At 33.1% G+C, this 21,527-nt stretch overlaps 2 protein-coding genes across 2 annotated transcripts; one reads left to right on the forward strand and one right to left on the reverse strand.

Moving 5' to 3' along the window:
* Window positions 1-21: 21 nt before the first annotated feature.
* On the reverse strand, window positions 22-14,977 carry LOC134255092 (structural maintenance of chromosomes protein 1A-like). The gene is made up of 27 exons (XM_062737605.1): window positions 14,721-14,977; window positions 14,453-14,529; window positions 14,217-14,363; window positions 12,642-12,790; window positions 12,125-12,293; window positions 11,508-11,720; window positions 11,096-11,181; window positions 10,930-10,978; window positions 10,674-10,790; window positions 9,934-10,148; window positions 9,401-9,614; window positions 8,169-8,380; window positions 7,613-7,775; window positions 7,416-7,474; window positions 7,111-7,306; window positions 6,946-7,014; window positions 6,651-6,784; window positions 6,230-6,351; window positions 5,852-5,937; window positions 4,399-4,617; window positions 3,820-4,026; window positions 3,567-3,679; window positions 3,213-3,381; window positions 2,762-2,940; window positions 2,469-2,538; window positions 2,113-2,223; window positions 22-460 (listed from the first exon to the last, which is right to left on the reverse strand). Exons 1-27 carry the CDS (start codon window positions 14,830-14,832, stop codon window positions 362-364), a joined length of 3,756 nt encoding a protein of 1,251 aa, XP_062593589.1. The 5' UTR covers window positions 14,833-14,977; the 3' UTR covers window positions 22-361.
* A 2,597-nt stretch (window positions 14,978-17,574) lies between these two features.
* Window positions 17,575-21,146, forward strand: LOC134255089 (RIB43A-like with coiled-coils protein 2). The gene is made up of 6 exons (XM_062737602.1): window positions 17,575-17,791; window positions 18,233-18,314; window positions 18,441-18,671; window positions 19,069-19,301; window positions 19,704-19,931; window positions 20,244-21,146. Exons 1-6 carry the CDS (start codon window positions 17,675-17,677, stop codon window positions 20,490-20,492), a joined length of 1,140 nt encoding a protein of 379 aa, XP_062593586.1. The 5' UTR covers window positions 17,575-17,674; the 3' UTR covers window positions 20,493-21,146.
* Window positions 21,147-21,527: the final 381 nt, after the last annotated feature.

Consider the following 21,527-nt stretch of genomic DNA (forward strand, 5'->3'; position numbering starts at 1 on the left):
ACAACAAAGAAGCAAGACTAAAATGTTATGCATGATAAATTTCTCAGATCATAACACATAAAATATAAGAATACATTATAATTTTTTGATGAATGAATACTTCAGTAAAAATTCATATGGAGAATTCTTTTCCAAGAAGTACATGTAAATGCACTGTTGACAATGAATTATACAAAAAATTCTCTCTATTTGATAATACTTCATAAATTGACAACAAATAAGTTTCACATAATGTCAAAACGTACACCTAGTATAAATCAAAACACTGTCAATGTTAAGAATTTTTCTTTCAAACAATATTGGCAGTGTGAGGCTTTCCATGGGTAGCTGCAGTTTGTGATGTACCTCTAGTTGACCCTATTCAGCGATGAACCCCCTGATGTCCCTCTTCATCCTGATGGGATTCTGGGTATTGTTTGAGGTCAAGGGTCAACACATTACTAATAACACAATCCCCTTGCTGGAAAAGATTTAATAACCACCATTGATTTTCACACACTGAAGAATACATAAATTTTCTAAATTCAGAATACCGTAATTAGGGGAGTATAATACGCACTTTTTTCCTAAAATAAATTTCTGTGAGAAAGGGATGCGTATTTACATCACAATGGGATTATGAAGTTTTTCTGTGTGCAACACGGCTATCATACGTACATACCGTAGTATTATCTAGAGACACATGCAATTTCGTTTGTTAATTGCCATATTTTAAACTTCGGAAAGTTATTGTTGGAAGGTATGCTTCTTATAAATGTCATTTTCAAAACCTTTTTATGCCCAAATAACATGAAAAAGTAAGTTAAAAGTAATTTGAGCTGCATGTTGATTGTCTCCGAGGAGGCCGCCATTACCGATGTTATTTTTAGACGTTCACTCATAGCTATGTCACGTGCTTCCGGAATGAAAGTGCACATGCACCTTATCTGCCAGACAAAGTTATAAATCATTTTTTAATGAAATACAATAAAATAAATATTAATTTTAGGTTTAAATAACTCAGTGATAATCTGCAACAATATTAACACCCCTCAATACGTCCCAATGAAAGGAAGCCAATGTTGTGACACACGTGCGCTGGTCAAATGATAATTACCTATCAACACCCCTCGGGGCAATTAATTGTCTACCGACTCCAAAGCAATGTTTTTACAGTTAGAGCACTGATTATTTACTGCCATGTTAATTGCTGTGATTATTTTCTTTGTTAAAAATTGGGGGTTGGTTTATGACCTTTCGTATGTTTGAGCATGGTGAGCATGTGTTGATTACGGCACTTAAACAATTAAACACTTGTTAAATGTAATTTTACCTTATCTTATACTTATAGGCCTCTTGTTTAGATAATTGAGAGATGAGAAATGAAATATAAATTATGCTAAAACTTTTAATAAAAGTGGTATCATTTAGAAAATAAGATATCCGTGAAGATTCAAAGAGGAAAATCGTAGTCTTGTTAAAGAAATAAATACTTTGATGTTTCAATTTCGTTTCCTGTTAAAATATTGTAAGATAATTTTAGCATGATTATTAGAACCAAAATTAAATATGACAACTGATAAAACATTGACAATATCTCTTGCTTTGTTAAAATAAAATTATTTCATCTAAGAATATGGCGACGCATAATTTCAAAATCACCGTAACTATTCTTTAAAAAAATCTGTTAATAGTTTTACGCAACATTATCTTGTGCTTTGTTGAAATAAATGAATAAATAATTTTCTCCAGATTGCCGAGATACGGAATGTCAGGATTAAGAGAAAGTTATAAAGTGTGTATTTTAAAAAAAGTGTGTTCATTAAATTTTTGACACCTAATCCTCGCGCCGATTTTCGTAACAAATTACCGTGATTTTCATAGTTCAGAACATCACTTAGTAAATTTTTCTGTTGCGTATAATACGGCTCCTCTTTTTTCCCCAGTTTCAGACTCAAAAAGGGGGTTGCGTATTTTACATCAATGCGTATTATACTCGGCCAAATACGGTATACAATGGAAAATATACAAGTTTTCTAAATTCTGAATTCATTGAGAGCATCTTTATCTTACATTCTTACAAAATGAATGTGTGAAATAGTTTAATTTTAGGCACATAGTTGCTGTTCATACCTCTGGATAAATCCCTATGAGTGCGTCAGATTTATTATAAAATTCTTCCTTCAGTGAAATCACAATACACTGAAATGAATTTCTGGATTGCTCACAAATGTAGGAAGCTACCTGTAAAACAAAATGATTCAATGGCACTGCTGTAAAATTTCTCCAGCGAAAAGACTATTCAAATAAGATGGAAATTCAACTCTGCCATATCTGATCATGGTTTTTCAACATCAGGCACTTGTCAACATGGTTAATTATGGACATATAAGATGAGGATTCACATTTTACTTTTATTTAAAACTTGAAAAAGCAGTTGCAAAAAATTTCATAACAGTAACACAAAGTGTTTCAACAAAAAGCATTACCTTTCCAATATTGGTGTTGTCTAGAGCAGCATCAATCTCATCCAACACAAAGAAGGGTGCAGGCTGGTAACTGGAAAATTCAACAGAATTTCAACTAAGTGACCAAGTTAGATCAACAGCATATTTTCAATATCAGTATTAACTATTCTAGTAATAGATGTGCATCTTTTTACAACATGATCATGATATACAAGGTTAAACTTAATTTTGTCACAAGATTACTACAGTACTAAACATTTATCCATTTACTAAAATAATCAGAAACTCAGTGAATATGTTGCGGATTAACCCACCTGTGAATTGAGAACAGTAACGCTAGGGCTGCCACTGTCTTCTCTCCCCCAGACAAGTTGTCCATGGGTCGGAACCGCTTCCCCGGGGCCACACAGTTGTAGTTGACACCGTCTAAATACGGCTCCTCTGGGTTCTCTGGTCCCAGGAAAGCCTGGGCACTCTGATTTCTGGCTAAAGCCTGCAGTTAAATGTATACAACATTGAGCCCTAAATGCATTTTGGGGAAAAAAAAATCTTATTGTCATCAAATTTACAAGACACCAGAGCAATGGTGTATAACGAACAGGAATATGAATAAGGCCTTTTCATTTTCTGACAGTGAATTTTTCAGTGCCAAGAATAGCCAATTCCTTTTAAACTCTATTGAATAAACATTTCAATGACAAATATAAATTACTTTTGATAAAATTTGAAATTTAATAACCTATTGAATGGAATAAGAGATCAAACCTTGTAGATTTCATCAATTCGTGTTGATACATGCTCAAAACAGTGCATGAATCTGTCATATCTTTCTTTACGGACTTTCTCAAAGGCCTGTTTGGCTCTTTTAGCCCTCTTCCTAGCATTCTCGAATTCCTCTGAGGTTTCTTGGAATCTTTCTCTCACACCATCCAACCTTGGCAACAGAAACAATACTTTTTCAAACTCTCAATAATCACATGAAAAACAAATTTTTTCCAATGTTGTATTTTAACTTTTAAGTATTTACAAATATATTTTACAAAATTAAAATTCTTTTTTTCATTTTGAAATTCACAATTTTATTTTGTTTTCATAATTTCATTATATTGTGAAACTTACTTTTCTACAGCTTTCATATTGGGTGCATTAATTCGATTCAGGTTAGAATTCATGTCACTTAAAGCTTTTGTCATGACCTCGGTCTGTTTTTTCACATCGTCTTGAGAATCCAACTACAAACACAAAATGTACAAAATTCAGTTAATTCATACTAACTTTAACCATCATAAAATACTTCCCTATTTAAAAAGAATTCCAAAAGTAGTTAACAATTATTAAATTTTTCAAAACATTGATTGGTAAGCACCCCGACCTCTTTAAGATCATCGTCCAGTGAGCTGTAGTCAATCTGTATCTGTGCCTCTTTAGCATATATTGCCCGCTGTCCCTGAGAACTCATACTGTCCAGTGGCGTCTCTGTGGTGGACTGACTACCACCGTCAGGCTGACTGGACGGCTCGTCTTCTCGACTGATGTCATCCATAGTCCCCGTCCTCATTGGAAGTCGAATGTCATCCATCTGTAGGGGAACAATGGCCATATATCATAAACTGTGCATACTAATCTGTGTGATTTTGTGTTTGGGGTGATTACGTTTTTAAGATAATACATGCATCACAAATATCTCCATAGCATTGTCGTTTTTCTTGAAACCAATAGAATACACCTGTATAAATGACACTTTAATAATGATATCTGAGACTTAAACTATTAAACTACTCTGAAAACCATATTTTTTTCTTTTCCTTTTTCTCTCTTAAAATTTTGTTAGTGTAAATATAAGCCAAAGGGCAATGCTCTGGATTTTTTCCATGTTGAGCCCCTTACTTAACACCTTTATTTCTGCCATTTATATTGACTTAAAAGATATCCATCCCTCTACAAGATTTACCTTGCAGGCTTTAAGTAGACTGTGTCTATCAGCTCGTTTCTGCTCTAGCTTGGTCTCCACCATTGTAATCTGTTTCTGGGCACTGGCCACCTCTTTCTGCTGGTTGTTCATGCGCTTCTTAATCTCACTGATTTCTGATTCTAAGTCATCCACCTGAGACTTTAAAGTTATTCTCTGTCTCTTGGCTCTTTCTTGCTGATCCATGGCTTCTTCTATGATCTAAAAGTTACAATTCATAACATATGAAAAAGATCTTTTCTTTTTCTCTTTTTTAAAATACCATGTAGATTTTCTGTACCCAACTTTTTAAGTGAGAGACTCTTTTCATCACTAGTAACCAATAATTTCACATCAATTTTCGTTTCAATTTATCATCAAGATATATAATTTCAAGCTTATGTAAAACTTGTTCAGTGTATTTTATATTAGATAAAGAATGCTCTTTTAAGGACGTTCGATCCTGTGCTATTGAGTCAAATTTGGTCTGGACGTTTATTTCTAATATTCTGCATCGTTTTTAAGTTTTAACGTTGAATTTAGATTCTACAGTGCAAATTAAACTATATCCATTGCAAAAACCGCAATTAAATTCCATTCAAGAAGGGTTAAGCCAGGGACTATATTTTGTGGCAGAAGGTTTTTTTTAGAAGAAAATTATCAATTTATTCCTTTCAAACTTTATAGAGTACTGTAAATTTTAGATTCCTATTTTTCCATGCTGGTTGCACACAAAGCTGTTTTTTTGCAGTGAAATGTGTTATGCCTAATCAATTCTATTGCAATTACTTATGAATTCTTGCAAATTATGACAAATATGTAAATATATTTAAAGTTTAGAAAAAAAATGTACAATTTTAACAGAAAATTAATTTTAAAAAAACTTCCATCATATACCCCAACTTTTGGTTTTCTTTTCTGAATATTTAAGATAACTCTGACCTATCTGCTTAAATTCAGCAACAGTTTAAGACTTTAAAATAATTTTCTTGCTTATTAAATTTTCAATGCCAGAAAAATCGCATTTTGTGAGTGCAGAAAGGTCAAATAATTGATTATGCGTAGCAATTTGAAACTTTTACCTTGTCGCAATTTTCAAGTGTCCTTTTTAAAATAGACTAATAGTTTTATTTTGTTCCATGCTTTATTTGGATAAAAATATTAGAGGGAAAACGTTGAAGATGTAATTTTTTTTAAACCATAGATTTCAGTGCAAAAACTCATATTTAATCTGTAGTCAAAGTGCTTTGACCTCCATATCTTGGTATGATTTTTAATTAAGCTATGTATGTAGAAAGTAAAAATATACTTGACAATAAAAGTTTAAGACTTTAAATATCAAGATCGAACGTCGTTAAAAAGGTTACAGAGTTTGAGATCAATGTTTTTCCCCCTGAACCTGAGTAATTTTAAGTAAACATGAACATCAGGGAATGGCTAATCTCTCTATTCTCACCTTCATATGCCTGGCCTCGTCATTCTTTACTTTCTCCAACTCCTTCTCATCATTCTTCACAGCTGCCTCCCATTTCCTCACATTCGCTGAAATTATAGGAATGTACATGTAGTTAATTTTACAAATTAATTTCATTCACAAGTTCTCTGTTTCATCACTTATCAATTCTTTGCAATTACCTTTATCTAGCAATATATGACCATTACCTCTCCCACTTGCTGATCTTAAGTAACTTGAAGAAATAATTTTAAACCACTAAATTAACCACTATTCCAAATTGCAATCAAAATGCTTTTTACAACATTTATCTTTTTATCTATTCATTACAATCTATGAAGTCTATGCCAGTTCTCTCTGTACAGATTTTTTTTCTTTTACCTATTGTGTCTCTTGATCTCTCAAACTCAATCTGGTTCTGTAGGCGGAACTTCTGGTTCTCAAACTCCAGTCTTTTCTTGGCCCTTTCCTGCTGAGACCTCAACTCCCTCTCCTCAAATTGTCTGTAGCACAAAATTAAAATGTTGATAGCAAATCATACAGTGCATGATGATGTTGCTGACCCCTAACATGTAACAGAAGTCTCCCCCAGTTCCCTACCTGATAATTTTCTAAATCTGTTTCCCTATATTCTTTTGCCAATCTGATTTTTAATTCTCTCTTTTCTTCTGTGATTTTTAAATTATCCACTCCCTTCTTGATGTTGCTGACTCCTTGCATAGACAGAAGTCTTTTCCCAGTTCCCTACCTGATATTGCTGTTCTCTAGCATTTTCCCCCAATTTGATTTCTGATTTCCCTACCTGATGTTGCTGACCCCTAGCATGAGACAGAAGTCTCGGAACACCTCATCCTCCACCCTGTTCATCTTCTCCTTCAGAATTTTCATCTGCTGACCTCTTTCCATCATCCTCTTCTCTATCTCCTGCATTCTAGGCTGAAAATAGCAAAACACAATTAAAATCATGCCCCTTTTACAATCACAAACAATTCAAAACATTTTGGGAATGACTATTTGTATGCTCCTTCCCCTACCCCCAAATGCTGTTTTTCAGCAAATGAAAATCAATCTACAAACATGAACATTTATGTACTTACATCATACTGTTCCAACATCTGCTTGTACATACTTAGATCTCTCTCGTTCTGTGACAACTGCTTGTTAAGCTGAAACAAAAATTCAAAAATGATTTTACATATTAGTTAACAATCTACTCAACATTTCTCACATAAAACAACTTCCATTTCAACACATAAACTCACCAAGTTGTCTCGGTCCGTGACTGAGTATTTGAGTCGAGTCTCGTATCCCTTGATCTGAGACCTCATGGTACTGAGTTCAGACTCCTTCCTCTTCTTCTTCACCCATTCCTTCAGCTCTTCTGTCAACTTCTCCTTCCTGCTCTTCAGCTGTCCCAGCTGTTTCTCATCCCAGCGCCTGGCCTTAGCCCTCAGGTCACTAAAGAGGAACGTGTAAAATGTAGTATTGTACATTAACAGGTCATTATTTCTACAACCTTACAAACTCTTTAAATTCTTAGTTATCATTGAAAATAGTGAATTTTTACCTAGCACCTCCAGATATGACTCCTGATTTTTGGAAGAGAGTTCCATCCAAAGCCACAGACTGAAAAGATGAAAGAGAAATTTACTTTTTAATGGATCCGCAAAAAAAGTAAAAATTTGATAGATGAAATCAATCACACTTTTGAAAACATAAAGTCATTGTTTGTATTCCTAAAATTCTGTGAAAATCTCTTCATACTTTGTGTCTCTCATGTGTTCCAAAGGCCACATATCTAGCATCCTCCACTGACTCACACACCAGGGCATTACCACAGGCAAACAGCAGGGCCTTCTTAATGGAGGGCGGATCATATCGAATCACGTCCACAACCAACTTCACATTCCGAGGCTTCTGAATTTCTCTGTAGTTACAAATATTTAAATGGATAAATATTCAGAACAGATCATTTATATGACTGAAAGAATTTTTTTTTTAGTAAATTCACTTTGTTTTCTCTTTTCCCTCACATCATATAAAGCAAATACACTATACTGTAAACCAACATTTTATTAGCGTGCAAGAAATATCTGCGAGTTTCGCAAACTACTTTAACTCATGAATATTAATCGTTGTGAAGCATTTATTTTGCTTTGTATAAGTAGATGATGGTTCCAAAAATTAATCATTGTGGATTTATCCCAAACTGAAGAATTGTGAATAAAAGATGAAGTGAATAATAGTTGGTTTCCATTTACTGTCAAAACTATGAATGCCAAAATTAAATTTACTTTCATACAGGACTAAGCAACCTCACCTTAATTTTTCATTAACAGGCTTCACATCTAGGTAGTCCAACGGTAGGAAGGTCTCGGGTTCAATTCTCTGGTCCTTCATATACTGAATACTGTCCTTAGCTGCCTTCTCCGTGTCACACACAATGGCATCCATGTACTTCCCCAGCACCTTAGTAATGGCGATCTGGTATTTCTTGTGGCTTGGCTCACAAAGATCAATCAGTCTTCCATGCTGCATTTAAAATCAAATATTTTTTTCACCAATTTAAGACAAAGAAAGCATTTTTTCTAGTGTTGGCAAATCGGACGATTTTTTGTAACCGGTTACTCGTTCAATCTTCCGATCGAGTACCCGGTTACTCGGATGATTTATTCATATTCATATCTATCATTTATCTCATCCTTTCATCGGTAGTAATAAAACACAAATATATTGTGAATGCTTAAAGATATCTACGCACGCACTATCTTGAAAGAATTTTGATACGTGTATTAATAATAAAAAAAATTAATTAAATCAGAAGAAAAAAAATGTTCAATGTTTCTCGCTATTTTACAATGCCGTTCATCACCTTTAACTTTTTGACTCCCGATATATATTATTATGTCATGATCAAGGAGAATAATTATCTAGATATTTGAAGTCACTACCGTACACGTTAACTCCATTTCACATAAATTACATTTTACAGGTATCAAATCAGCTGTTCTTTTAAATACTTCCAAGCTATATATATCTTTGACGGCATCTTGTTAAATTTTTTAATGAGGTCTTCAAAACTTGTATAACCTGCCGGCAATCAAAGGTATCAATTGCAATTAATTGTGTTAACTAATCAAAACGAATTGATCGTATTAGTGAAACACAAGATCATTAAATCTAACGGTAAATTTTAGAGATATGTTTATACATACGCTTAAAAACAAATTAAAATTTTATTTTTTATTCATTTATTTTATAAGATGTATTTTTATCCGAGTAACCGAATATCAGTTTTACTAACCGATACTCGCATCGTTCGACGGTTTACCGGTTAACCGGGTACTCGTTGCCAACACTAATTTTTTCATACAAATGCAAGTTTTCTTTTTATCAGCAGAGTGATTTTTAGACTTTATAAACATGATGAAATATTCATTTTGTCATGTACATGAAACTCTGATATTAGGCATCTTTGGAAAAACTCTTAAATGGATACAACAAGTATCTCTGCCTGTGAAAAAAAGTCTAACTTCTAACTTATATACTGACCACTCCTGGAAATAGTCGCTTGAGGTTTTCCAGCAGTTCCTTCTTCTTTATGGCCCTGGACGATTCATGTTTGTCTACTTTAGCTTCTCCAAGCTGCTCTAAGATCGAGGCCATTTCTTCGTTAATTTCTCCGATTCTAACATTTGCCATCTCCACCTGCTCAGATAGTTCGGCCTCTGACCTCTTCAGATCAGCAACAGCTGTTTCACTGGACCTGTGTAATAAAAATATTGAGGTTTTTTTTTAGTCCTCTGTATTACAAAATCTGAGAAACTTTTCCCCAGTATTCAATGCAAAAAATGATAGACAGACAAATGTTTCATACAGGGTGTAAATTGTTACCATTAAAAGTTTAACATTTTTTCCCCTATTGAAAATAATATTTGGAGAGGGTGTTAAAACTCCTTTTACAAAAAAATTTTCTCCTGTCAATGAGAAACTTTTAAACACTTTAGACGTTGAATTCATTTCATGTAGCATTCCAAATGACACTCAATCTTCTCAGAAATGTTCAATTCAAGACTCCAACTAACCTGATGTAATCATCCAGCTTCTCTACCCTCTTCCTGTTTTCCTCCATCTCATTTTCCTTCTGTTTGATCTTCGCTATCAGTTCGTTCTTTTTACGATTTTCATTGTCAAAGCGATCCTGGTCGGACTTCTGTTCTCTGGTGATGGAGTCCATTTCCTGCATGTAGCGGGCAGCATTCTTACCTGCTTCTTCTTTTAATCTGTGATACTCTTGAAGCTGAAGAGGAAGAAAACACTTCAGATACAGATAATAAATGGCCTTTTTTTTTAATCAAAAAGGAATATTTAAAAAAAAATTTTCAGAATCAAAAAGGATTCTGGATTTTCCCCTTATTTGGTCCTATATGCGATAACAAATTACATTTTTAGTGAAGAATGAGAATCATTTTTGGAAGCAAAATACTAACATGTGCAAGTTGCAATGAAATACAAATGTACTGTAAACAGGAAATTCCACCCATGCTTTATTTTTGCCCCCTTTTGCCCTTGTCACAAATGAGCAAATTTTAAACGAAGCTAAATCAAAGAACAGAGCATGATTTCTATAACTAAATTGTGAATGAGCGAATTTAAAATGGGGCAATATTATTGGCAAGTATATTAAAAGAGTAAAAATAACACAGGGTGAAAATAACCCTGTATACAGTATATACAAGAGATACAGTTTCTTCCATATTTCAACAGAGTTCAGAAGTTCACTCCTTGAGCTGTATCTAAATGTACCTGTACTGAGCCTGTCTACCTGATTTTCTTCCAGGTCCAGGTCTCTACCCTGGGACTGTGATTCCTCCTCTATCTGATTCTCAAACTCCTGTTGTTTCTTCTCCACTTCCTCCAATTCCTTCTCCATCTCATGTATCTTATTAAAATCACAAAAAAATGCAGTGTTCTTATGTAAGTATCATTTAAAATATTAAAATCTTCAAAGATCTTACACATGTATTTCAAAGTTAAATTATTTAATTCTAAGCCCCAACTCTTAATTTTCTCCTGTTTACCTCTGTTTCATGGTTCTCGTGGCTCTTTTTGGCTTGCTTCAGTGATTTCCTGATGCAAAGAAATACAACTTCATAAGATAACTTCCCGTGAAGAAAATTGCACATATCTTAAAAATTGTAAAATTTCACTATTTATTTTACATGTTAGTTGAAAGGGAAAACTTACTTTGCTGCATCCAATTTCTTGATCATGTGGGAAGTTTTCTCCTTAGCTTTAATGTACAGTGGTCTCTTCTTATTCAACTCTACTTCCTACAATATCAAAATTCATTTAACGTACATGTAAGTTGGTTCACCACAAATAACTTATTTATCCTTGTAAATTTATTTTTAATGATCTTCTACAATAGTAATTTCATGATAATAATAGTATTTTGTCTATTGCTCATTGAATCTCTTTTCTACTTCAAATATCAAATAAATTTACAGTACAAATTCAAGAAACAAGTTTAATTTCAAAATGAAAAAAAATCTTTTTTATGCTAAAAGACACCTAGCTAATTTTATAATTAGCTTTATGTACATGCATGAAGCCCGCACCACAGATAAATTTCTTTCTGCTTTAGCCTTCCACTTACTGACTCTTTGATGGATTGTTCCACTTTGGTTAATTCTCTGGCCACTTTTCCTTGCTCCTTCTTTTTCTCCTTTATTTCGTCCTCTATTCTTTCTCTCTTTCTGTTCTCTTTCTCCACCTGAGCTGTCTTCTTCTGCATCTCATCCGCCAGCTCGTCTATCTCTGCTTCATTGTGGTACAGCTTAAACAGCTGTAACTCCAGCTGCTTCTCTGCCTACAAATATAATACAGGGGAAGATAAGTCAAAGCTATTAATCTAAATTAATGTACAGTAAACATATTAGCCATCTCTTTATTGGATGTTTAACTTTGCAATGTGCATGTATATTCATATTCTAATGTAAAATACAGGAATTTTTTTTTAAGTATAAAACTTTATTTACCTAATTTATTTTCTAAAGATCAATTTACACTTTTACTTCTTTATAAGTTTTTGAAAAGTCTCCTACAATTTGTTCCATTATCCTTTTTATCTATTTATTCTTTTAAGATATCATCATCTTAGTTTATTTTAACTTTTGCGAAGTACCCAATATTTTGTTCCTGTATTCTTTTTATGTATTCATTCAAGACATTATCATATGTTTTTTTTTTTAAAATTTTGAGAAGTCCCCTTACAATTTGTTCCTTTATTCTCTGATATCTCTCGGCCTCATCCTTCTCCATCTTGGCCTCCTTCCTCTCGGCTGCGATGCCCTTCTTTTTGTGGTAGTTAAACTGGGTGTCCTCCTCAGCTTTGTTCATCTCAGCTTTAGCTTTATCATACTCCTCCTTCAGCTCACCAGATCTATAACAATTACTTCAAATTAAAATTTTTTTCATGGTCCTGTACAAGTACCTTAAAAGTAACCTTCCAAATACCTTTTTTTGTGATTTACCAGGGAATAAATTAGTTCGCGACAATTAATTTTTGTGATCATGCCTTTTATTTGATCTGTCATTATAGACACATCTTTGTAAAAGGAATTCACTGCAAGAAATTTTTATAGCTAAGCTCTCATGAAACTCGAGAAAATTTCTAGCAAGCTAATAAAAGTTATTAACAGTTAATACCACGTTCATGTAGAAATTGATGAAAAAATGTTTACATGACTGATATTCAAACTGTTGATATAATTGTGTTCAGATGAGATACCTGCTGATTTCCTCGAACATGGCCATTCTTTCCTTAGCATTCTTCATAGCTATACTCTCCACTGTGCCTTGGAACACCAGAAAATTCTTGGATTTGACAAGAACCCCAATCTTTTCCAGTTCATTGGCATAGTCTTGAGCAGACACACTCTGCAATATTTCATCATATACTTTCTTTAAACTTACAATCCACAATTGCGATTTTTTTTCAAAAGCTAAATTCATAAGTGGCGAAAAGTGATGTACCATCAAAATTTTCTAGTCCTATAAGTTCCTTTGTTTAAATGTATACAAGTCCCTTTGTTTATTTAATGCAGCTGAGAGTGCAAAATGAAATACATGTATAAATTATTCTTATGTACACAGCTGACTAGGAAACTAGCCTGGAGCAGTAAAGGGTTACATAATTGCTTGAAAAAAATATTATTTTGATTAAACAAGGGGGATAAAGTGTTATTAGGAAATGAAGTTAGTAAATAAAAGATTTTTATCAACAAAATCTGGATCTATGTACATCATTTTTTTTAAAACCGAAAGTAGGGAAACAATCTTAAAATTATGTTTTATTATTCTGTTGGACTGATAGAAATCTGTCTGGACCGACAAACTTCCTGTGGCAGTCAGTCCAAATGACTGACAGTGGAAAAAATATTTCAAGAACTCTGAGAATGGCTTTAAATTTTACCTAATGAAAATTGAAAAATGTGTCCATTTACCATTAAACTGACAAAGATTGAAAAAGAAATTTGTGTTGTTACAGAATATGTTAGTAAATTACACTGAAATAACACATACATTACCTTGCATATTAAACCCTAGATTCCAAGTTGTTTAAATAAATAAAAGTCATAAAGTCAAGTTTTAAACCTAACTTTCATTACTTTTTAATTACTTCTTTTCACAATTAATTAATGAAATGAGGAAAATTTCCATTTTTAAAAAATGTCATACATTTTTACTAGGTCTGTAGCCCCCATATCCCCCTTCCCATGCTAAAAAAAAATTATAAACAAGAGGACATTTTCTTTCAAGAGTTGGCAGATATCAATTCAATATAAAAGTAATTTTATTCAACATTAACTTTTTAAATGGATGCTATTGTTTAAATTTATTTTAAAACAATGTGATAAACATAATAAAAAAAATTGAATAAGAGAAAGTGCATTGCATTGTCGAGAAATCAGATGTAAGTATGCCTTTCCTTTTGTCGCGCAAAGTGGCGAAAAATATTTTCGGTCCAGCGGGAGCCCTGAAACTTGCAATCCACAATGGCTATCTTTATCATGTTTTTATCGGATTTTATTTTGAATTCAAATTATAACCTTAGTAGAGAGGGAAAATGTATAACTTATTCTATGTAAAAGCAAAGAGTGACTTTTGTTTGTTCAACTCGAAAGACATGCAACACCAAAAGTGGTACATGTATAAGAAAACTCAAAAGTCAAAAATGGCTTTACTTTTCAAGATAACTTACTGAAAATTATAATCTACTGCTAAAACCAACCATCTCATTTTAGAGAAACTTATGTGAAGGACTGAAACCAGAAAACTTGGGACACATTGTTGATAGTTTTACCTTTCCGTTGACTTTATGGTCAGATGAAGAGCCATGGATAACCCGAGTGAAATGTGTCTCCTCCCCATTTGCAGAGTTTACATACACTGCAGTGACAGATGCTTTGTTGGCAGCTGGTTTTCCCACAGGTGCCCCATGAATTAAATCCTGTAAATGCAAAGAAAAATCTTACAATTGCAATGATAGTTCAAACTGTGTAAGTTGCATGTATCAAAATGTTATAATAATATACTAACACTCATTCTCTTGCATCTTAAATTTGATGTTTTCTCTCCAAGGACAAAACTGATTGCATCCATCAAGTTGGATTTGCCTGCAATGATAACATTCCTAAAGATTACGGTTTTTAACTAAACAATCTCATTGGAACTGAAATTAAAGGTGCAAGAATTTGCGTCAAAATAAGACCATAGATTTTCCTTGCACTGTCATTTAATTTTGCAATGATAACTTCTTAAACAAAAGAAAAGGTTATTGTACAAAATTATTCCAGAAATCAAATACCCGATCCATTTGGTCCAATAATTGCAGTGAAGCGATCAAAGGGTCCGATTCTTTGTACACCTATGTAGGACTTAAAATTGTCCACCTCGATATACTTTAGGTATCCAGCCATTGTAACTTAGTTATGATACACTATTTGATGGAAATTTTTGCATTTGCAGTCATCTAAGCGTCGATTTTGATCATTTGTTTTCCTTTTTTAATGTAAACATTTTAGCGCGCATAGATGGCGTCCTAAAAGTTCCGGCTGTCTCTCGATCCCGATGATAATTGCACAAAATAAAATATTCTTTCGTGATAGTATTGTCAAAATTAATTGCAATATTTTTCAACTCTTCTAAAACTATAGTATATGTAAAATTTTCTTCTAAAAAAATCGGAAATAATCAGAAAATAATTGATGACCAGTTCAAAATTTGTTAATTGATCGGAATTAATTAATTCTCCCTATAATATTAAAAACTAGAAATATGTCCATAGGACATGAATGTCCCGCCGAGGATATATTAGTAAAGCAACAGTTTGGTTCAGCGTAGGGCTTATAGTCTAGTACGATGATAATAAAAATATAGGTCAGATCCAGCATCCGAAGCAAGTATTGGTAGTGTCCATCTATAGTAGATGCATCATCCATGCAAGTTTGGTTCAGGCAGGGCTTATAGTTACTTGGGAATGAAAATATAGGTCAGATCCAGCATCTGAAGCAAGTCTGGTAGTGTCCATCCCTAGATGCATCATCCGTGCAAGTTTGGTTTGGGTAGGGCTTATAGTTCCTTGGAAATGAACCTGCTCCAAAAACTTTAACCTGGTCACTTTTCTGGAAAATGTAGGTCAGATCCAGCATCCGAAGCAAGTCTGGTAGTATCCATCCTTAGATGCATCATCCATGCTAGTTTGGTCCAAGTAGGGCTTATAGTTCCTTAGGAATTAACCTGCTCCAAAAACTTTAACCTGGTCACTCATCTGGAAAATGTACGTCAGATCCAGCATCCGAAGCAAGTCTTGTAGTGTTCATCCCTAGATACATCATCCGTGCAAGTTTGTATCAACACGTGAAGTTTGATAACACTATCTAGAATGGTATGTTTAAAACTGAGCTAAACACTAATTTAAGAAAAGTGAGGTCAAGGTCAACGGAAAGGTCAAGGTCAAAAAATGTTGATGCAGTTGCATAGCTCTCATCAATATTTATCAACATATAACGTTTGATGAAAATATCTTGGATAGTTTCTTTGAAACTTAGCTTTGAACAGAGCTAAACGCAAAGTGTGACGGAAGGACGGAAGGACGGAAGATGGACATGACAAACACTATATGCCCCGGCCATATTCATGGCGGGGCATAAAAATTGTGCATGTAGTATACGGAAAATAAATAGATATCCCAGAATGGAATTCCATATCCTTGCAACCTTTCCTTTGATTTCACGAGAATAATAAAAAAAATTAAGGGGTTCAACTTGCGCAAATTATTTAGTTTGAAATTTTTCAGTATCATCTAAGAAAAAATGATTACTTTCATCCATGGCCATCATGAAAGCTATAGCTTCTTTGCAACTTATGGTATTCATCATCATCATGCATTCAGTTCAAATCAATCATGATACCCACATATTGGCACATAAAGCAAATTCAGTATGGAAAGGGCGCAGGGCTGTTTACATATGTATTGTTGCGAAATATTTCAAACGAACAGAAATATTCATTCCCAAGAAGGGATGGGGTGTTATTGGAGATATGATTAAGGGGATCGATACGTATATCGTATCAAATTCTTTTCCCATGACAGTCATGAACATATTTATGTTATACCTTCACATCATGACAGTTTTCTTTGTTTTTCCCCTTCAAATGGTTAACAGTCATAGTTGTTTGTTTTTGTTTTTGCATGGTGTGAACTGGTGGAAAATATAAAATTTCTGTACCACTTAATGATTTAGAGGGTTTTAAAGTGTCCCAAGGGAATTCACAGGCTCCTTTTTTGTTTTGCGAAACTGCTAGTTTTTTACTCTAAATAATTTCAAAAAGTTATTTTCCATTTTTGTGACTAAGGTTTATTTTGTGATCTGGTTCCATAGGCGTCAGAACCACAAGGATGGGGTTTTATCCCCCTTTTTGTTAGTTTATCGACCCCGCCTTTCAGTTTGACCCCACTTTCAAATTTCTTCCAAGGCGTATGGAATCCGATACTACTATATTTCTATACTATAATCGTAACATATCGATCGGACTTTTACTTAATTAATTCATGTGATAAAAGGGTTTTAGGGATACTAGTACATAAAGTGGCCAACAGAAAAACAAATATAAGATTTACAAAAAGCGAAACATTTTAAGGTATAATTCTAATAAGATTGAAACAGCCAGCAAGTGCATAATTATAAGTTATGTAGATTTGAGGGAAATCGAATTAGTACTAATCTCTCTATTTTTAAAATTTCAGTTGATTGAAAAAATTAACAATTTATTAACATGAATATAATTTTTTTTTTTTATAGAAAAAGATTAAATTTTTACGAAAGGATGCTATTTGTATCCTATGTAACCTTTAAATTACATTACGATAAGAAATTAGACTTGTAATCTATCCGTTTTACACGTGACATTTAGCTACAACAGCTGCCATGGTACATAGGACTCTATTCGTCTTTAGTGCAGCAACGAATTTTGATCGGGATCGGTACATTAAAGTGCGCAGAAAATGACACATCTTTAAAAAAACAAAAAATTATGGCTTTATCATATCCTTTATCATCAGATTAGACAAAATTAAGTATATTACTAGAAATTTTACATAAAAAATAAATTTACTTAAACATGCTAATGTAAATCGAAAGTTTATAGGTCCGCAGCATGTAAACTTCCGGTTGACAACGGCGTAAACTTGACAACGCTTGCAGGGAGAGTGACACAGAATTTTTTTCTGATTTCTGGTGTTTTTCTAAAGGAAGAAAGATGTACAAATTAGATTTACCAGTAGATTATAAAGAAGCCGCGGCGATTGAACGCCGTCGGAAAATGGAAGAGGAGAGAAAATCAAGAATTTTCAACGCTAAATGTAGAACCATCGGGGTAAGTTTTTCAGGTTACCAACACTATGTTGGACACTTGTGCACATTCTCTTGAATTGCATCTCGTATAAATTTAGTTTATTTTTGTCATTATGCACCATTTAATATGTCCAAAATAAATCCTTGATTCAAAGATTAAGCACCCTTGTCAATAAATTTTAAAATGCATGTTTGGGTTAAGGGTTTAAATATGATGTTTGCATAGATTTATTTTACTATATGGGCCTGTCCATGTATGGGTTCCCTTATAAAGATTGTGTGAAATGTGTCTTTTACTATCACAATCTCTTCAAAATATATTTGTGAAAGTAACATATATTTTTCCATTTTTTTTCTATGTTAATTTGAACTGTTGATCGATATTCTGATATAAAAGATAATTAAAATTTTTTGAAGGTTTGACAGGGTCATCATAATTTAAATATGTTTTGAATATTAACAGGTTGACATGCAAGCACTTGAACAACAAGCTAAAGACAAGAAGCAACATGAAGATTTTGAAAAGAAAAGAGAATTAGCATTTGGTAAATAGATATCATATATATTTGTAATAAATATATTATTTGGCACAAATTAAAAAGTGAAATAATAGTTATAAAAGTTTATTCATAAATATCAAAATATTTGAAAATATTTGTCCTTTTTTTCAGCACATGATGCTATAAGGAATGATAAAATTGCCCAGTTGTTAGAGAAACGCCAAGAAGCAGATATGAGAGAATTAAACAGAGCAATGAATGAGTTCCGTATGATGCACCAGCAGCCAGATAGCCGCAGGGAGTTTGATTTGTATGATCCAGACTACCTCAAGAAAGACAAACCAGCCAGAGTTAGTGATGACGATCCAAGATGTGGTGTTTCAAGTTTACAGAAATTTGAAGGTAACTTACTGTGTACTTTTATTTTTTAGGTTGGAAAAAGTAAATGTATATCATTTTCAACCACTATAAGTTTTAGAAATGTTGATGTAAAGATCTTTGAAATCTTAAAATATTTGTGGTTGGTGATTGTGTTATTTATTGTTTTAAAAAAAATCCATTGAATATTGAGGTCTTCTACATCCTTTTAAGAAAATACGGGAAAATTCACAGGTTCATGACATCACAATTGCCATTTTTACAGAGTTCAAATTGACAAATGTTTGAACTATTCAGAAAGCTTGTGAGTTTGAATTTCTCCTAACAAAATCATATTTCAAGAAAGTTATAGGTCCAGCTTCGTGTTCTTTTTTTTTTTTAAACAAACAAAAAATACCAGAAGTTTGATATAATTCTGTAGGTGAAGATCTAAATAGCAAGGCCAGAAGGAAGTACCAACAGGAACAGCTCAGGGAGTGGTCCACAGAACAGAAGGACGAGCGGGATCAAGCTGAGAAGAACCAGAAAACTGCAGACAGACTGTATGAGTTGAAGATGAGGGAACTAGATCAGAGGGCAATGGAACTAGCTAAAGCTGAGGAGGATTGTAGGCGAGCCATCAATGTGGCTACAAAAGATTACAACAATGCCCTGGTAGGTCAAAGATTCTTTTTAATTTGTAGTCAGCTTTTGGGTAATTAAACATATTAGTAAAGAGTAAACACTTGTTTGAACATAATTATCCATTTTCTTAAATCATTTGAGAGAATTGAATCAGCATAAAACTCTAATAAAAGAAGGTTACAAAATCAATTTTTCTTTAACTTGTATTAAAGTTGCCTTTTCTGGTGCATAAACCATATACTCTAACATATATTTGTACAATAGCATTTAAATTAATTCTTAAAAACTAATTTTGCACAGTTGATTTATGTACTAGACTGGTTTATAGAAAGACATTCTCATTTGTATTTAGTAATTTTTAGACACTGAGAATATTAAGAAACAAGAAGATGTATTAATTTATATTTTAAAATAATATTTTTGTCTTTCTAGGCAAGAGAAAGAGATGAAAAGGAGAGATTGAAGAAACAGCAGGAATTAGATGATAACATGACAGAGATTGCTAATCATGTGTTTGGAGATGTTCTTACAGAGAATCCCGCAGTGGCACAGAGTGCATTCGGGCCCCACAGGGTCATCACTGACCGCTGGAAGGGGATGACCCCAGCCCAGGTGGAGGACGTCAGGAGGAAACAAGAACTCCAGAGACAAGAGAAGGAGGTAGGATCATTTAAGTCGATCTATTGATTAATTTTAAATTATATTTCATTGACTTATCTATCAATTGAAATTTACAGTAGGTTAAATGCATATGATCGTTCTCTCTATAAGATCTAGCTATTGATCAGTCTCAAACAAAACAATTGGTGCATTGGATCCTAAATAGGTGAAATTGTTAAAAGTTGAATGGATCTGTTTTAAAGAAATTAATCTTTTCCTTTTTTGTTGTTTTTATTACTCAAGTAACATAAAATTTTATCATTTGAGCTGTTGGCCATTTTTTAAAATGTTTGTGATTAATCTTTTATTCAGAGAGCAAAACAGGAAGAGGATCTGAGACAAGCAGAATGGGAGCGTCAACAAAATGCTAACGCTCGAGCAGGCATGCTCCTGGAGCGCGAGATGGAGCGTAAGCGTCGGGATTTAGAACGCCAACAGGCGGAGGAAAATCGTCGTTTAGCCAAGGAACAGAAAGGACATTTAGAGTTTCTGGATAAGGAAGTTTACACAAACCCACCCACAGCCGCTTATTTTATGCAATTTAACACCAGCACTCGATAAAGCTTGCTTCAAATGTATAGGGGGATCCGGGAGGGGTGTTGTTTTTTTTTTAGTTGTTGAGAATGTGGATTTGTTATGAGAGAGAGAAAAAAGATGTGTATATGCTTGTGTAAAATCATGAAGTTAATGAAGTATAGAGTACAATATTTAGTTTGAAATCCTTCCAAACTTCTGAACCTTCAACTTCAGAAGATGATAAATAAATACACAGGTGAAATAATTTTATTAGTACATGTATTTGTAAAATAATTGTTAAGTTTATCTAAGATATATGCCTTGTCTATTTTTCAGTCAAATAATTTCTTCGATAGGAAAACAATAATGACAGGTTTTAGTCAGTCCATAAATTTGTTTGTAATGTATCATAAAATTGTAGCAGTTGTGTTTTTTGTGTTTAAATGGATTGACAGAAAAGAAGAACTATTAGCAATTGCTTGATCATTTTGCCACAGAAAATTCTTATTGCTTTTAAAGTGCTGATACTTATTTATAGTCATAGAATTTTGTACCATTATTAAGGATACAGAATTCACTTGAGGAATTGTGGCCAATGTCAAACAACTGTTTGAGAGATTATGTTTAAACTTGTTAAATCTGTGATACATGTATGTTCACCTATATATATCTACATTAAATAAATTTTAATCCTTTAAATATATTTGTTTTTCATTTAGAGATACATAACACAAACAATTGATGCATGGATTAATTGACATATATTTTTTGACTCCATTTGATTACAGTATAAGCAAATAATAAATTTCTACAATATATACTGACACGCAAAAGAAACGCAACAAGCAGTAATCTACAAATGTTTGATTTTTTTAACTTATGATTTTTAAAAGCGAATAAAGTAAGGCTAAACTCACTTTTCAGAAGATTAGAAATTTGATAATAATGTTAAATGTTCATCTTTTAACTTTATTAACATAAGTAAATAATAAATTTCTACAATATAAATTATATTTAAGATTTGTATTTTTAAAATCCGTTTTTCTGATTGGTGCTTAATTAATTATGTGACTTTATGCC

This window comes from Saccostrea cucullata, unplaced genomic scaffold (assembly GCF_032062105.1).
Source record: "Saccostrea cucullata isolate Sc308-1 unplaced genomic scaffold, CSIRO_AGI_Scuc_v1 ctg1036, whole genome shotgun sequence".
NCBI classification, from domain to species: domain Eukaryota; kingdom Metazoa; phylum Mollusca; class Bivalvia; order Ostreida; family Ostreidae; genus Saccostrea; species Saccostrea cuccullata.

What these genes read in the sequence shown, in the direction of transcription:
- LOC134255089 (XM_062737602.1), top strand. Translation starts at nt 17,675, where the DNA reads ATGTACAAATTAGATTTACCAGTAGATTATAAAGAAGCCGCGGCGATT. An exon ending in AAGTTTACAGAAATTTGAAG is followed by an intron (nt 18,672 to 19,068) that starts GTAACTTACTGT and finishes ATAATTCTGTAG; the next exon opens with GTGAAGATCTAAATAGCAAG. An exon ending in AAGATTACAACAATGCCCTG is followed by an intron (nt 19,302 to 19,703) that starts GTAGGTCAAAGA and finishes TTGTCTTTCTAG; the next exon opens with GCAAGAGAAAGAGATGAAAA.
- LOC134255092 (XM_062737605.1), bottom strand. Translation starts at nt 14,832, where the DNA reads ATGGCTGGATACCTAAAGTATATCGAGGTGGACAATTTTAAGTCCTAC. An exon ending in TCACGGACCGAGACAACTTG is followed by an intron (nt 7,015 to 7,110) that starts GTGAGTTTATGT and finishes TTTTTGTTTCAG; the next exon opens with CTTAACAAGCAGTTGTCACA. An exon ending in TTACTGTTCTCAATTCACAG is followed by an intron (nt 2,539 to 2,761) that starts GTGGGTTAATCC and finishes TGAATTTTCCAG; the next exon opens with TTACCAGCCTGCACCCTTCT.